This window comes from Ammodytes marinus, assembly GCF_949987685.1.
Source record: "Ammodytes marinus genome assembly, chromosome: 19".
NCBI lineage: Eukaryota > Metazoa > Chordata > Actinopteri > Uranoscopiformes > Ammodytidae > Ammodytes > Ammodytes marinus.
Window position 1 is genome coordinate 5,477,363 of NC_137223.1, and position 15,813 is coordinate 5,493,175.

Here is a 15,813-nt window from a genome sequence, read left to right on the forward strand (position 1 = left end):
CTTCACCCTGAACACACCATCCTCACCGTGGAACATGGTGGCGGCAGCAGCATGCTGTGGGGGGGCTTTTCTTCAGCAGAGATAGGGAAGCTATCCCAAACATACAGCCAGGTCTACAATAGAATGGTTTAGATCTAAGCATAGTCATGTGTTAGAATGGCCCAGTCAAAGTCCAGACCTAAATACAATTGAGAATATCTGGAAAGACTTTAAAATGGCTGTTCACAGACAATCTCCATCCAATCTGATGCTGAATCTGAAGCTCAAGCTATTTTGCGGAGAGGAATGGGCAAAAATGTCAGTCTGTAGATGTACAAAGCTGGTGGAGACATACCCCCAATAGACTTGCAGTTGTAATTGCAGCGATATGTGGTTCTACAACGTATTGACTGAATACTTTTGGACGCCACACTTTTCAGTTTTTTGTTTATAAAAAAAATTGTTAACAATGTATCATTTTCATTCCACTTCACAATTATGCGCCACTTTTGTGTTTGTCTATCACATACAAAATGTAAGTATGTGTGTGGTTGTAATAAATGACTTCAAGGGTGTGAATACTTTTGCAAGCCACCTGTAAATATTGTTAATGATTTACACTTAGTTACTTAGGAGTCCTCCAACCTTTTCCTAGATTTGGGAGCTAGCTTTAGCGCTAAAATGCTTTGTGAATTTCTCTTATCCCCAAAAATGTGACACGCCCCTTATTGAGAGTTACTCCTCAATCAGCACGTTAGGAGCTACTCTACAGCCTTAAGATTTCTCCCTGTCTTCGGGGCGGCAGTGGCGAAGTGGGTAGGGAGGTCATCCTCTGAAGTGCAGGGTCGGAGGTTTGATCCCCCGTCTCCCCGCCACATGTCGAAGTGTCCCTGGGCAAGACACTGAACCCCAAATTGCTCCCAATGGTTCAGAGAGCGCCTTGCATGGCCGCTACTGCCATAGGTGTATGAATGGGTGAATGTGGTAAGAAATGTAAAGTGCTCTGGGGCTGAGAAAATGGGCTAAAAAGCGCTATATAAGTCAAGTCCATTTACCATTTACTTCCTTGGTGTACAGGCGCAGACAGTGGAGAGATGGAGGTGCAGAGCCAGACAGACGCAGAGGAAGAAGACAAATGGAAAGACAGACTCAACTCCATGGAGGAGCAGCACGCAGAGAGACACACACAGTCCACCATTCACACAGTACCAGAGCTGCTGACGGACACCATGCAGGTACACTCACACACACACACATACACACACACACACACACACACACACACACTAAAATCACTTAAGAACTAAAGAAAAAAATATACACTAAATGGCTCCAACATACCGGCACCCGAATTGTTATGCTACATTGTTAGCAAAACATAGAACCAGGTAACCAGGAGAACAATACAAATGTATATCTATGAAATGTGTCTGTGCAGAAAGAAGAGAGAGACCCAGAGGAGATGAGGAGGGAGATGGAGCAGCAGCTGGAAGCCTGGCACAAGCTGGCTCCAGGCACACAGGAGGAGGTGAGGCTTTCAACACACTCACAGACAATGTTTTAGTCTTACAACTCTCACTATGAGCCAGTGTCTTGGTTGGTTCTTGAGATGTTCTTCTTCCGTATGAGTTTGTACACACACACACACAAACACACACACATTTTGATCCATGGTAAATGGTCTAAAACAAGTGTGTCCTCATAACCTGAGCCATATCCAGCTCCTCTGTCTGTAGTGTGTGACTGTGTGAAGCCCTGGTTGAAGGAATGAATACATTGTTTTCAACATGTCAAAATAATTAAAAAATAATAAAACAAGAAAAGCACAAAAAAATCCTAAATTAAAATGAGTTTACAAAAAAGCAGAAGCGTATTACAGAATATATTGGATAAAACGGCCTGAAAAGGAGACGAAAGAAGTATAAATGTATTTAATCCTAGCCCCTTCTCCATAGCTCAATAATTAATGTTAATTAATTCACTTATTTACAACTTGTAGATGTATTTCATCCCCTGTACATGTGTATGTCCTGATGTATTGTGCAGGAGTCAGCAGCAGCCTCCATGTGGCACCAGTACCAGAGCCTGACCTCAGCCCTGTCCCAGCAGCTGTGTGAACAGCTCCGTCTCATCCTGGAGCCCACACAGGCCGCCAAGCTCAAGTCAGCACACACACACACACACACACACACACACACACACACACACACACACACACACACACACACACACACACACACACACACCACACACACACACACACACCACACACACACACACACACACACACACACACACACACACACACACACACCACACACACACACACACCACCTCATGTCTTTAAAATGATGTTACTATTATGTTATATCTAAGGTTGTAATTCTCAGTTAGTTCTATCATTATAAATCAAAACTAAACTATTTTGAGGAACCTGGAACCAAACGTAAGACTAGAATAGGTTTGTAAACCAAACTGTGGGCCCTGCTGCTGTAAACAACAACAGTGAAACAGTAACTTTTCAGGAAGCTTTCTAACGTCAGTGTCAATGTTCCAGGGATCACATTTTTCTTGTGAGGAAAGTTTGTCTATTCAGTTATGAGAATATACTCATCCAAGGTGACACATATATATAAACATAAACTTCATAAAGTATCTTTCTTTGCATTCATATATATATATATATATATATATGATTTTATTCAGGACACATGAAGATCCATAGTACAATGTATAAAAAATAGACTCAATACATAAATAACAACAAAAAGCACACCAATGCATGCAGATTAAAAAAACACAAATAAAACATAGTGCACCTTTAACTAAAGTTTGAGTCAATGGCCTTTGACGCACCCTTCCAAGCCGCAGCAGCGCGGTCATAGAGACCACCACCAACAACAACACACTTCTGAATGTCTCACTTCACTTTAGATAAAGTCCCAAACGGCTCGGGGGCAGTGTCCACTTTACATGTCCAGCTCTGTTGGGAGAACTCTGTGGACACACAATACATCTAAACATAAACTTCATAAAGTATCTTTCTTTGCATTCATTCATAGCTTTACAATGTTAGTATGGACTTAGAGAAATATTGGGAAATGCTAAATAATATAAACAAGATAAAACATATGTTTAATCACGATCAACTATGGAGATTCTGTCATTAGCTGTGAAAAAAGTAAAGAAGAATCATTTGACAGCCCTGATCTCCTGATGTTGTCCCTATGCTGAAACTGACTGTTTATCAGTGTTGATGCTGTATTACAACAAATATCAGACACACACACACACACACACGCACGCGTCACAACAGTGGCTTATTGTGTGTGTTTGTCCCACAGAGGGGACTACCGCACAGGGAAGCGTCTGAACATGAGGAAGGTGATCCCGTACATCGCCAGTCAGTTCCGTAAAGACAAGATCTGGCTGAGGAGAACCAAGCCCAGCAAGAGAGAGTATCAGATCTGTCTGGCTGTGGACGACTCTTCCAGCATGGTGGACAACCACTCCAAACAGGTCAGAGGTCCCTGCTGCCACGTGCCTCCTGGGCTGTTCTGCTGTTTGCATTTGAAGTCTTCTTTCATACTAGTATACATAAAAGGTCCAAAATCTACATGTAGGTGTTCATTTGACTAAACTTTTGCGTCTGTATATTTCTCCTATACAACCATCTTTAACAGACATAATCTCAACATTGAGTTTTTCCAGAGCATTATTCTGAAGGATTAGTTGGGTTTGTTGTTAAAAGTCTGAGTTTTTGGATCTATAAAATAAGATAAGATGTAAGAAAGTCTGTTTTCAAAATCTGTTCCCTAACTTAACTCTGGCTTTATCAGATGATGTTTGGGTTGTATAAAGATGCAAATGTACACATAAGTTACATATTGTCAAATTGGTAAAAATTAATATAAGAATTTAAAAAAAAATATATATAATGCAACAAATAATGTATTCAATGTAAGTAATCAACTGGCAAAGTTTCACAATGATATAGTTAAGTGTAAAATGTGTTAGCCTATTCACCTGCAGTGTGTGGACTTAGGGACATAATAGAGTTGGATGTGAACTAACACAGTCCTGTGTGTCTCCTATGTGTGTGTGTGTGTGTGTGTGTGTGTGTGTGTGTGTGTGTGTGCTGCAGCTGGCCTTTGAGTCTCTGTCAGTGATCATCAACGCTCTCACTCTGCTGGAGGTGGGACAGGTGTCTGTGTGCAGGTGAGTGACGCAGTAGAGACGGAGCAGTAATAACATTACCTCTGTGGACATCATAGATCAATAAGCAGGTCATCAAGGTGTATTGGGGGGGCCTGGAAGCTAACAGTTAGCGCCCCTGTGCTGTAGTTTTGGTGAACAGGTGCAGCTGCTCCACCCCTTCCAGCAGCAGTTTAACGATGAGTCTGGAGCCAGGATCCTGCGACTCTGTCAGTTCCAACAGAAGAAGACCAGGATAGCACAGGTGGGACTATCCTCTCTCTCTATTCTTCTTTTTGATTTCTATAGGGGATTACTACAAGGTTTATTACAAGCTTTAGTGGGCTTTGATAAGTAAGACATCTACTGTATGTTAATCGCTGCTGAATGTTAACGCTGTATTTACCTCCATGTTAAAGTGTGTCCTCTTCGTGCCTCTCCTCCGTAGTTTTTGGAAACCTCGACCAAGATGTTTGTAGCAGCGAGACAGCAGATTCCTGGATCAATAAACTCAGGTAATGATTGACTCTTACAGTATACATAGAGATAACTCAGGTAATGATTGACTCTTACAGTATATATAGAGAGATAACTCAGGTAATGATTGACTCTTACAGTATACATAGAGATAACTCAGGTAATGATTGACTCTTACAGTATATATAGAGATAACTCAGGTAATGATTGACTCTTACAGTATATATAGAGAGATAACTCAGGTAATGATTGACTCTTACAGTATATATAGAGATAACTCAGGTAATGATTGACTCTTACAGTATATATAGAGAGATAACTCAGGTAATGATTGACTCTTACAGTATATATAGAGATAACTCAGGTAATGATTGACTCTTACAGTATATAGAGAGATAACTCAGGTAATGATTGACTCTTACAGTATATATAGAGATAACTCAGGTAATGATTGACTCTTACAGTATATATAGAGATAACTCAGGTAATGATTGACTCTTACAGTATATATAGAGAGATAACTCAGGTAATGATTGACTCTTACAGTATACATAGAGATAACTCAGGTAATGATTGACTCTTACAGTATATATAGAGATAACTCAGGTAATGATTGACTCTTACAGTATACATAGAGAGATAACTCAGGTAATGATTGACTCCTACAGTATACATAGAGATAACTCAGGTAATGATTGACTCTTACAGTATACATAGAGATAACTCAGGTAATGATTGACTCTTACAGTATACATAGAGATAACTCAGGTAATGATTGACTCTTACAGTATACATAGAGATAACTCAGGTAATGATTGACTCTTACAGTATATAGAGAGATAACTCAGGTAATGATTGACTCTTACAGTATATATAGAGAGATAACTCAGGTAATGATTGACTCTTACAGTATACATAGAGATAACTCAGGTAATGATTGACTCTTACAGTATTCATAGAGATAACTCAGGTAATGATTGACTCTTACAGTATACATAGAGATAACTCAGGTAATGATTGACTCTTACAGTATACATAGAGATAACTCAGGTAATGATTGACTCTTACAGTATACATAGAGATAACTCAGGTAATGATTGACTCTTACAGTATACATAGAGATAACTCAGGTAATGATTGACTCTTACAGTATATATAGAGATAACTCAGGTAATGATTGACTCTTACAGTATATATAGAGAGATAACTCAGGTAATGATTGACTCTTACAGTATACATAGAGATAACTCAGGTAATAATTGACTCTTACAGTATATAGAGAGATAACTCAGGTAATGATTGACTCTTACAGTATATATAGAGAGATAACTCAGGTAATGATTGACTCTTACAGTATACATAGAGATAACTCAGGTAATAATTGACTCTTACAGTATATAGAGAGATAACTCAGGTAATGATTGACTCTTACAGTATATATAGAGAGATAACTCAGGTAATGATTGACTCTTACAGTATACATAGAGATAACTCAGGTAATGATTGACTCTTACAGTATACATAGAGATAACTCAGGTAATGATTGACTCTTACAGTATACATAGAGATAACTCAGGTAATGATTGACTCTTACAGTATACATAGAGATAACTCAGGTAATGATTGACTCTTACAGTATACATAGAGAGATAACTCAGGTAATGATTGACTCTTACAGTATATATAGAGATAACTCAGGTAATGATTGACTCTTACAGTATACATAGAGATAACTCAGGTAATGATTGACTCTTACAGTATACATAGAGATAACTCAGGTAATGATTGACTCTTACAGTATATATAGAGAGATAACTCAGGTAATGATTGACTCTTACAGTATATATATAGAGATAACTCAGGTAATGATTGACTCTTACAGTATACATAGAGATAACTCAGGTAATGATTGACTCTTACAGTATACATAGAGAGATAACTCAGGTAATGATTGACTCTTACAGTATACATAGAGATAACTCAGGTAATGATTGACTCTTACAGTATACATAGAGAGATAACTCAGGTAATGATTGACTCTTACAGTATACATAGAGATAACTCAGGTAATGATTGACTCTTACAGTATACATAGAGAGATAACTCAGGTAATGATTGACTCTTACAGTATATATAGAGATAACTCAGGTAATGATTGACTCTTACAGTATATATAGAGATAACTCAGGTAATGATTGACTCTTACAGTATACATAGAGAGATAACTCAGGTAATGATTGACTCTTACAGTATATATAGAGAGATCTAGATGTACACACACATTGTCTACAGCATAAGCAGAATGACCCAAATGTCATATTGTTGCTTTTGCAAATGTTTCAATTGTTTTTCTCTTCACCTGTTGTTGTGTATTTGATGTATTTGCGTTGAATATTGTTTATGTATTGTTGTTTTTCCTTTGAATTTGTTTGAACTCGACGCAATTGTAAATGAGGGTCACCCCTCAATTGGTCTCTCGAGGATAAATAAAAGTAAAATAAATAAAATAAAAGTTCAGATCTCAAAGCATTAGGTGTAACTGTACAGTTTCTAGCAGGTGTTATGTTAATGCAACGACTTCATGACCAGGCCTAATCTAACTAACTAACTAATAGGCTACTACCACAGTGTGTGTCAGTCCACAAAGCTATTTGACCTCCATGATTAGCCTCATGTATTCATCTCCCTCTCCCCCACAGAGACGGCCCAGCTGCTGGTCATAGTGTCTGACGGGCGGGGCTTGTTCCTGGAGGGGAAGGAGCGTGTGATGGCAGCAGCGCGGGCAGCTCGCAGCGCTAACGTCTTTGTCATCTTCATGGTGCTAGACAACCCAAACTCACGGGTAAGTCAACACTGTGCTAGGCCGTGTCCACACGACACAAGAACTGTATTAACCGTAGCTTTCCTCTGCAGTTTGGCCTTTTGGCCACACGCCAATATCGCAACCGTTCACTAAGACCAGAGTTTTATATTTATTTTGGAAAACTCAGTTGTGTTGTGCACATGACTTCTGTTGTTTCCATCTACTGAGCATGCTCCAAGAAACCAAGATGGCGGATTGCCAGTTTGATTTGACCTTGCTTTACTACAACATGACTACGCCGAGCGCAGGAGGATCAATGTATTCAGCACAAACATGTGAATTTCCTGTTGGACTTTGCCGCTCACTCCAGAAGACTCTCAATGAGCATGCTCACAGTATTACTCTGTGACCTGACACATGATCGCCACCTACTGGCCTGGCACAATGACTTCAGTGTATTTCAATGGTTTTCTTGCCCATCTCATGTACACAGAGAGATATTCTAAATCACTGTAACTAAACCCTAATTAACCCTATGTGTGTGTGTGTGTGTGTGTTTGTGTGTGTGTGTGTGTGTGTGTGTGTGTGTGTGTGTGTGTGTGTGTGTGTGTGTGTGTGTGTGTGTGTGTGTGTGTGTGTGTGTGTGTGTGTGTGTGTGTGTGTGTGTGTGTGTGTGTGTGTGTGTGTGTGTGTGTGTGTGTGTGTTTTGCAGGACTCCATCCTGGACATCAAGGTTCCCATCTTCAAAGGTCCAGGAGAGCTTCCAGAGATCGTGTCCTACATGGATGAGTTCCCGTTCCCCTTCTACGTCATCCTGAGGGACGTCAACGCGCTGCCGGAGACACTCAGCGACGCCCTCAGACAGTGGTTTGAACTGGTCACCGCAGCCGACCATTAGGCCAATCACAAGCCATCTTTTAACAGGAAGAGAGGAGTGGGCGGCGACCAACTGCACAATGCCACCGCCGCAAAGACCTCTCAGCCACAACTTTGAGAGAAAAAAAAAGAAACAAATAATAATTCAAAAGACGGATTTTGCCGCTGTAAATGTGCCTTTATTTTCTTATTTTGACTGTAGGTTTTAGTACAGTTTCATAGCCACCTTGTGCTGTTGTTTGGTCCTTGTTATCAGGGGAGTTTTCTCAGTTTTTTTCTTTTGTAATGTTTTACGAGGATTGCTTGAAAATTGCACGTCTGGGATGGAAAACGATAGAAACAAGAAAAATGTGATTCTCCCCCCTTCTTGCGTGTGAGCCGCCTCAGTGAAGTCAGTAAATACCTCTGTCCCCCTTGTACTATAGCACCTCCCATAGATATCATGTGTGTCTGGATGTTTTAGTCAGTGGTATAATCCAAATGGTCCATCACAATGGCAGATGTACAAAACAGAGGAGTTGTTGGATTGTGTTTTTAGCAGAACGTTTCCTAGCGGTAGCATGTTATACTCGACATTGGAAAAAAAAACTCCAAAATGTGCCTTGGAGAGAACAGTATGGCATCTCACCGGACCAGAGGATTTTTTAAAGGAGTTGGCTCTCTCATGCACTTTGAAGCACAGGGGGCACTGCAGATTCCACTTTTGATAAATGCTCCAGTATTGCCTGTTTGAGTGGTTTTAAGACTTCTAATCTGCTGTTGGTCTTCCAATCCATATACTGTGTGACTCGTGCTAAGTGAGAGCTCATCACTGTGTCCGTTTAGTCATAGATTGAATTGTGCATTGAAATGATTGTGATCCACTCTGTGTTTTGGTAGTGTGGATTTACATGTTAGCAGACGTCTTATTTAAAGAGGTTGTTTCTCCACTGTATCCATCTGTTAAACCATGACATGAATGACCCTGACAATAAACTGTTTAAAAGGCGGCTCTGTGTGTGTACAATATGTGTGTTTGATACTTACTCGTTTATATATTCAATGATTAACTAATGATATGGTTCTAGCTGACAAAAACAGGAAGCTACAGTTGTGTTCAAAATAATAGCAGTGTGTTTAAAAAAATTGAGTAAAGATCAAAATCCTTATCATAGCTTTTTATTTCCAAACACGCAAATGCATTGGGGACATTGCACATTCTATTCCAACTCCAAATATGAAGAAACTTTTGTCAAATGTTTCTTCATCTTTACAGAAAGTGAAGAAAAAGGAATATTAGACTGTACAAAAAAATGGCAGTGTCTGCATTTTTCTTTACAACTCAAACATTCACTGTATCAACTGAAAAATGCATGAAGATTTAGCTTTCCTATGAATCACTGAACTAATATTTAGCTGTATAACCTCTGTTTCTGAGAACTGCTTCACATCTGTGTTGCAGGGAGCCGACCAACCAGCCACTGTGAAGGAGTGAAAAGATTGAGTACTAGGAAAAGCTCGGGTTAAATTACATTTACAATGATTAAGTTTCATGAAATGTTTTGGGGTGTCACACACAAACACTCACACACACACAAACACTCACTCACACACACACACAAACACTCACTCACTCACACACACACACACACACAAACACTCACTCACACACACACACGCACACACACACACCCACACAGGAACCTTGACCTGGATGAAGTCAATGGAATGCTGTCCTAAAAAAGGTTAGTAAATCAACCTTCTCTCTAGGTCGTCCTCAGACGAGCCCTCCATCGTTGCTTCCAGTCATCCCGGTTCTCCATACATCTGGACAGTTCACTGGAAAGTTAAAGGTGCAGTGTGTAATATGACATCATCAAGTAAGTTCTACAAAGTTCTAGAATGCAACGCTCCCTGGGTAACCCCAACCCTTTAGAATAATAACAGAAGCTACAGTGGCCTTCAAGGACAAGAACAATTCTAAATTTTAAACAATGTACCTGATGACATTCCAACTATGACACTTTCAAGATGGCGGCACTAGGCCTTGGTCCAAAATATGCAGAAATATGGACATATATGAGACCCTTTTTAAGGGAAAAATAAATAATTAAAAAAAATGTTTTCAGCTATTATGCACTAAATTAAATGTACTTATGGATATTATAATTTCTTTCTACAAAATCTGCTAGGAAATAAAACCCAAAATTCTACACACTGCAGCTTTAAAACAAGGTATATGTCCACCAGGGGGAGACACACCGTGAATCTAGTGGTGGTGACGTCATCACAACATCCGGTCGCGAGGCTCCTTGTTTAGCTGTTAGCTGCATGAACATATAAAGGTTACCAAGCTGTAAAGAGATGGTAGTGTCAAGGTTACCGACTGCTACACTAACTTTTAAACAGGTAAACACGTACAAGGAAGGTTGTATATCATTAATATATATATATATACAACTGTGTTAACGATGTCAGCTTGTTATCTAACGCCATGTCTGTATAGCACTGCCTCCAAGGACCATCTTTAATTTTTACCTCAAACATTTCATCAGTTATAAAGTCAGCTTTGTGTACTAACCGTATTATTATAAATGTAGAAATGCTGTTATTATAGTTTACTCGTTCAATTAAAAATATACCAGTCTATCTGTCCATCGCACAGATATGGAAACCAAGCAAAACACACACACACACACACACACACACACACACACACACACACACACACACACACACACACACACACTTAGATCAGATGATTGAGGATGTCATCAATAATGAATGCTCATATTAGACCACACATACTAGATATAAGAATAGTAGGTATATAAAGTATTGGTGGTCTAGTATATATTTCTAAAGCGTACTTCAGTGAATCTGGCTATATGACGTTTGTCCCATTAAGAAGCATGGATACCTTATGTCCCCTCACTGTGTGGAGGGCTACAGCATTGTTAACACAACTAGCACATGGTCTGACACACAGTTGGTCCTAAGGTTTGTCCAGTCAATGTATATGCTTACCTTATCAAATAAGAGTATTTGAAACACAACTCTGTAAAGAAATGAAGTCTTTTTCCCTCGATGGGAATAAATAACGTGAATGTTCTTGGTGTTCTAAGATGTTACATTAAGAAGCTTGTGGTTCCCCCGTCAGTTCCTCCAGAGACAGCGGGTTCTGGGGATCTACAGAAACATGCTGCGGACCATCAGGAAGGTCCCGGAGCAGGGAGACAGGCAGTACCTGAGGGACTGGGCCAGGAGTGAGTTCCAGAGGAACAAGAACGCCACAGACCAGGTAACACTGACTCTAATGCACTTGTCATGTTATTCACAGATCCACTTTGTTCTCAGTACCAGCTCATTCTGATAGCTGGGTTTTGGGATATTGGCAGATAAACCAATACTGTCCGATATCATCATTATTATATGTTTCTTTGTTGGTGGTGATGTTATGTGTAAGGTTAGGAAGGCTTAAGCAACACAGCAATTCTAATTTGAAAAAAAAAACATTTAGAAAAATGCATGGAGGTGTGTATGGGCATTGTATGCACTATGGCGATGCATAGACATTGTGTGCCTTTTCATCACTTCTGTCTCTGCTCTCCCCTACATTGAGGATGCCATCCGGATGATGGTGACTCAAGCTAACAACCATCTAGAGGAGCTGCAGGCGTCTCTGGCTCTGGCCGGGAGTTAACTACTGTGTGGAGCCTTCTGATTGGCTCTCAGTGAAGACCAGCATGTGATTGGTGGAGACTCCTGAAAGCTGTCATCAGAGTGGTGAAGAATAGAAATGTTTGGACATGTGTATCAAAGATGGACTGATGGAAGTGAGCTGAACGTGTGATTGTGCCAGAGCTCCTGTGCTGCTGCTGCTCAGTGTACAGTGGGAACTCATTCACCTCTTTGTTTGGGCTGTGTGTTAGATGTATTGTTTGGAACCATTAAAAATGAAATACAAATTGGTCAAAAATGCATCATTTTACAGGGGGAGGGTGGCATGACCATATGTTTTAGTCATAGAAGAAAATTAAGGATTTTTCATTCAAATCTAACATTGCACCATAATCCATATAATGGGTTATATTACGATTGAGCCATGATGTCAGAATGGCATCATAGTACACTATTCTCATTACCCATTTAGTATGATGAAAATATTTGTTTTTACAGGTTCAAATCAAATCAAATCAATGGTATTTGATACAAAGTGGCATGTAAAGGGTTAATCATTTATTAAATAATGATTTAAATGAATCACAAATATTTCAATTAAAACAAAAAGGAACAAGTAGAAGAAAATGACATATGGTCATGTGAGCATTGTTTGGTCATTCTTAGGAACAATAAAGGGATACAATGTAGAATTAACTTTTTTTTTTATTAGAAAATGTACTGGCATCATCATACAGAGTGCATTGTTCATATTCATATCAACATCTAACCAACACATGGCAACAGACAGTCACTACAGCAAACATAAAGCAGACAGTAATACTGCAACACAACTCTGCGCTTTCTTCATGCAACATGTTCACACACACCATTCGTCTCTTTACTTCAGCATTGTCCTTTTACAGGCAAGACAAGATTGGCAGATTAAAAGGTAGAGGCAAAAGTTAAAACAGAAATAGAAATCAAATGGCGTTAAAAAATATATATATATAATTGGGAAAAGCAGCAAATGAAGATGCTGCAGTGGAGATGTTTGGTATTGTTGCTAGAGTAGGACAATAGTGTCTGATTGCTGCAGCTCCAGTGTGGTCTAGTCCACATCCTATACAGAGGAACAGGTAGAGAATGGGCCCATGCTTCTTACTGGCCATTTGAGTGGCTCCTTAACACTGGAGTGTGGATGTGTGAGAGCAGATCAGTCCTTCCTTCACTAACTAGAGTTCAGTGACAGTACATGTTAAGCTTGCTGCTGTCAGAGCAGTCACTCATGGGCTGATCATGTCATGGAGTCTGGAGTGTACTAATTGGAACAGGTATGCACTTGTGTTCCCATACGCAGTCAAAATACTGCCAAAGAGACTTTTTTTATATATTAACTGAACTGAAAGTCCATCTTTAGTCTGGTCTCCTCCGTATGTACCTGTATATTTTAGGGTTTTGCGCTCTGATACACCAGTGATTATGAAATGGAACCGTTATGTTAAAGCAGGATACACAGTCAATGTGAGAAGGACAAATGAATGAGTAGAACACAAAACAATTCAATGAGCATTGTTTTCAGTAGGAAAATGAAATGAATTAAGAATATTTGTGTTTTCATTATTTCTTTTATAAATTCAGTGCTTTTTCACATTCCATCAGTAAAAACATATAAGAACACCGTGAGAGACCACAATGTTTCTTTTGGCCCACTCCAGCCTCCGTACAATCACACCATGCACACACAATCCACTATGGAAAGTCTCCTAACAGCCCACAGTATGGTTACACACGGTGCCAGTTCAGCTACATTCTTAAACAGGTCATTAGCAGTAGGTTTTTTCCTCTAACGTCACAGGGCTGTTAGCAACAATAAGCTTATTCTACTGTTCTCCTCTCCATCCAGTAACGCCCCTGTCATGAACACAAGTCTTTACGTTACACCGCTCAATATGAAGCGTATGGTTGGAGTGCACCAGGACATGGTGGGGATGTTACAAGTGATCTGGTAAATGGCACATTAGATCAATGTTTTGACATCTAGCTTTAGTTCTACTGATGTATTTACAAGAGCTGCCCTTATTTACTATAGTACTGTATGTACACATGTCAACATGGAGCTACCATGACAACCAACAGGACAGGGAATTGACCTGGGAACTTTGTAGGAATGTGATTAAAGGTGCAGTGCGTAAAGGAAATTGGCGTTTTTCAGAGCAGTATTGGTCAAAACTATACACTAGTTAAAACAAAGATGAATGCATATTATATTCCATATAATATTCCTTCAAGGTTGTTTCAATGAGTGTATAAGAATGAGCCTCTTTAGCTACATAGGCGCGGGGCGTGTCGCCATGTTACAGTAGCACAGAACAACGTACAAACTAAACAGCCTTACGCATTTTGAATATACCTGTGGTCAAATACAGCATGCTGAACATACCTGAACACCTACAGCTTGATGCTATCTTTAGTGTGGAAATCAGCATGATATTTTGGCGATTCTGAGCCACAATCCACCAGCCGCAGTATATTTAAGCAAAAGTTCATGGTGTGAAATTATGAAGAATGAATAAGTAAAAGTATGTCCCAATAGTATGCCTCCTGCATGTTAACTACAGTTGAAGTATGTAGGATAGTAAATGCATTTAAAAAAAAAGAGAGTATGCGATTAGGAACGCAAGGTAAATGACCAAAAAAATCTTCACCTCATCACTTGATATTGTGGAAAGACTTGAGGCAGTGGGGGATGATGCCATCTTTAGTAACTAGCTTCTTGTCCTCGAAGGCCACCGTAGCTTCTGTAAATTCCTCAAAACAGATTTGTAGGGGGGCGCCTTTAGCTCAGTCGGTAAGGCGTCCCCCTCCCGGGCCGGGCCCAGCAGCAGACCCGGGTTCGATTCCCGCCCGCGGTCGTTCTCTGCCCCATTTCACCTCTGTCTCTCTGCACTGTCAATAAAGCATAAAAATGCCCAAAAAATATCTTAAAAAAACAAACAGATTTGTAGACATGGAGCGTTGCAATCTAGATTTTTCACTTTTAGATGCCGCCAAAATACACCTTAACCATAGCCTGGTGCTACCAGAACATCGTACTTCATTTCATTTGTACAGAAGGTCTGGAAGTGCTGTAATTGGCAAACGTTCACTCACTTGGAGGCAGGTGTCTGTTGAAGTTTAAAACTATTGGATCTGCCCAGCGCCACTCTGGATTAGCCAACCAATCGCATAACGTTTGGTCGTCACGTGTGTCATGAGCCGGCTTCTGACGGTGTGTTCCAGTTGTACTGGAAACTCGGAAATGTCCGACTTCACTACATATTGTAGTCTATGAATCTACCGGTACCTGGCAACAGTAACTTGTTAGAGCCTAACGTTTAGTTATTTGGATGAGAAAGGTTTTAGGCGTCCATTCTTTCGCGAGCAGATGCACTGGAACACAGACAGGTCGGAACTCGGAACTACCAAGTCGGAAATCTCCTTCTTCCGAGTATAAAGGACCGCAGCATTCAACTGAAACGCGACTTCAACGTCATCGTTCTCAGCCACTCGCTCTGTTCGCTGAAATCAGAAATCTGCCTGAGCAGAATCCCATAATACGCCCCATCCCCAGACTGACTACTGAAGGGAAAATGAAATTTAGCCGCACACTGCACCTTTAAATGGAATAGCTGTATCTTCCTGTGTGGTTGTATCTGTCCAGGAAGAAAACTTTTTCTAAATCCGCAATCATGACAAACCTCATCTCACAAACATGCATATTGTCTGTATTTATGTGACGTGTGTGTGTGTGTGTGTGTGTGTGTGTGTGTGTGTGTGTGTGTGTGTGTGTGTGTGTGTGTGTG

General features: G+C 40.1%; 2 protein-coding genes across 4 annotated transcripts in view; both read left to right on the forward strand.

The window, feature by feature from the left end:
• The window catches only part of mdn1 (midasin AAA ATPase 1), a 116,216-nt gene extending 106,904 nt beyond the window's left edge, over positions 1 to 9,312 (forward strand). For all 3 annotated transcript variants that reach the window (XM_080048000.1, XM_080048002.1, XM_080048001.1), the window contains exons 95-103: positions 1,057 to 1,214; positions 1,418 to 1,507; positions 2,026 to 2,141; positions 3,324 to 3,498; positions 4,124 to 4,197; positions 4,324 to 4,438; positions 4,622 to 4,688; positions 7,350 to 7,492; positions 8,166 to 9,312. In XM_080048000.1, the coding sequence (XP_079904126.1) occupies positions 1,057 to 1,214; positions 1,418 to 1,507; positions 2,026 to 2,141; positions 3,324 to 3,498; positions 4,124 to 4,197; positions 4,324 to 4,438; positions 4,622 to 4,688; positions 7,350 to 7,492; positions 8,166 to 8,351 (1,124 nt within the window). In that variant the 3' untranslated portion in view covers positions 8,352 to 9,312. The remainder of the gene's footprint in view (positions 1 to 1,056; positions 1,215 to 1,417; positions 1,508 to 2,025; positions 2,142 to 3,323; positions 3,499 to 4,123; positions 4,198 to 4,323; positions 4,439 to 4,621; positions 4,689 to 7,349; positions 7,493 to 8,165) is intronic.
• Positions 9,313 to 10,590: 1,278 nt separating this feature from the next.
• On the forward strand, positions 10,591 to 13,958 carry lyrm2 (LYR motif containing 2). The gene is made up of 3 exons (XM_080047454.1): positions 10,591 to 10,717; positions 11,469 to 11,609; positions 11,931 to 13,958. Exons 1-3 carry the CDS (start codon positions 10,673 to 10,675, stop codon positions 12,009 to 12,011), a joined length of 267 nt encoding a protein of 88 aa, XP_079903580.1. The 5' UTR covers positions 10,591 to 10,672; the 3' UTR covers positions 12,012 to 13,958.
• The last annotated feature ends 1,855 nt before the right edge of the window (positions 13,959 to 15,813 follow it).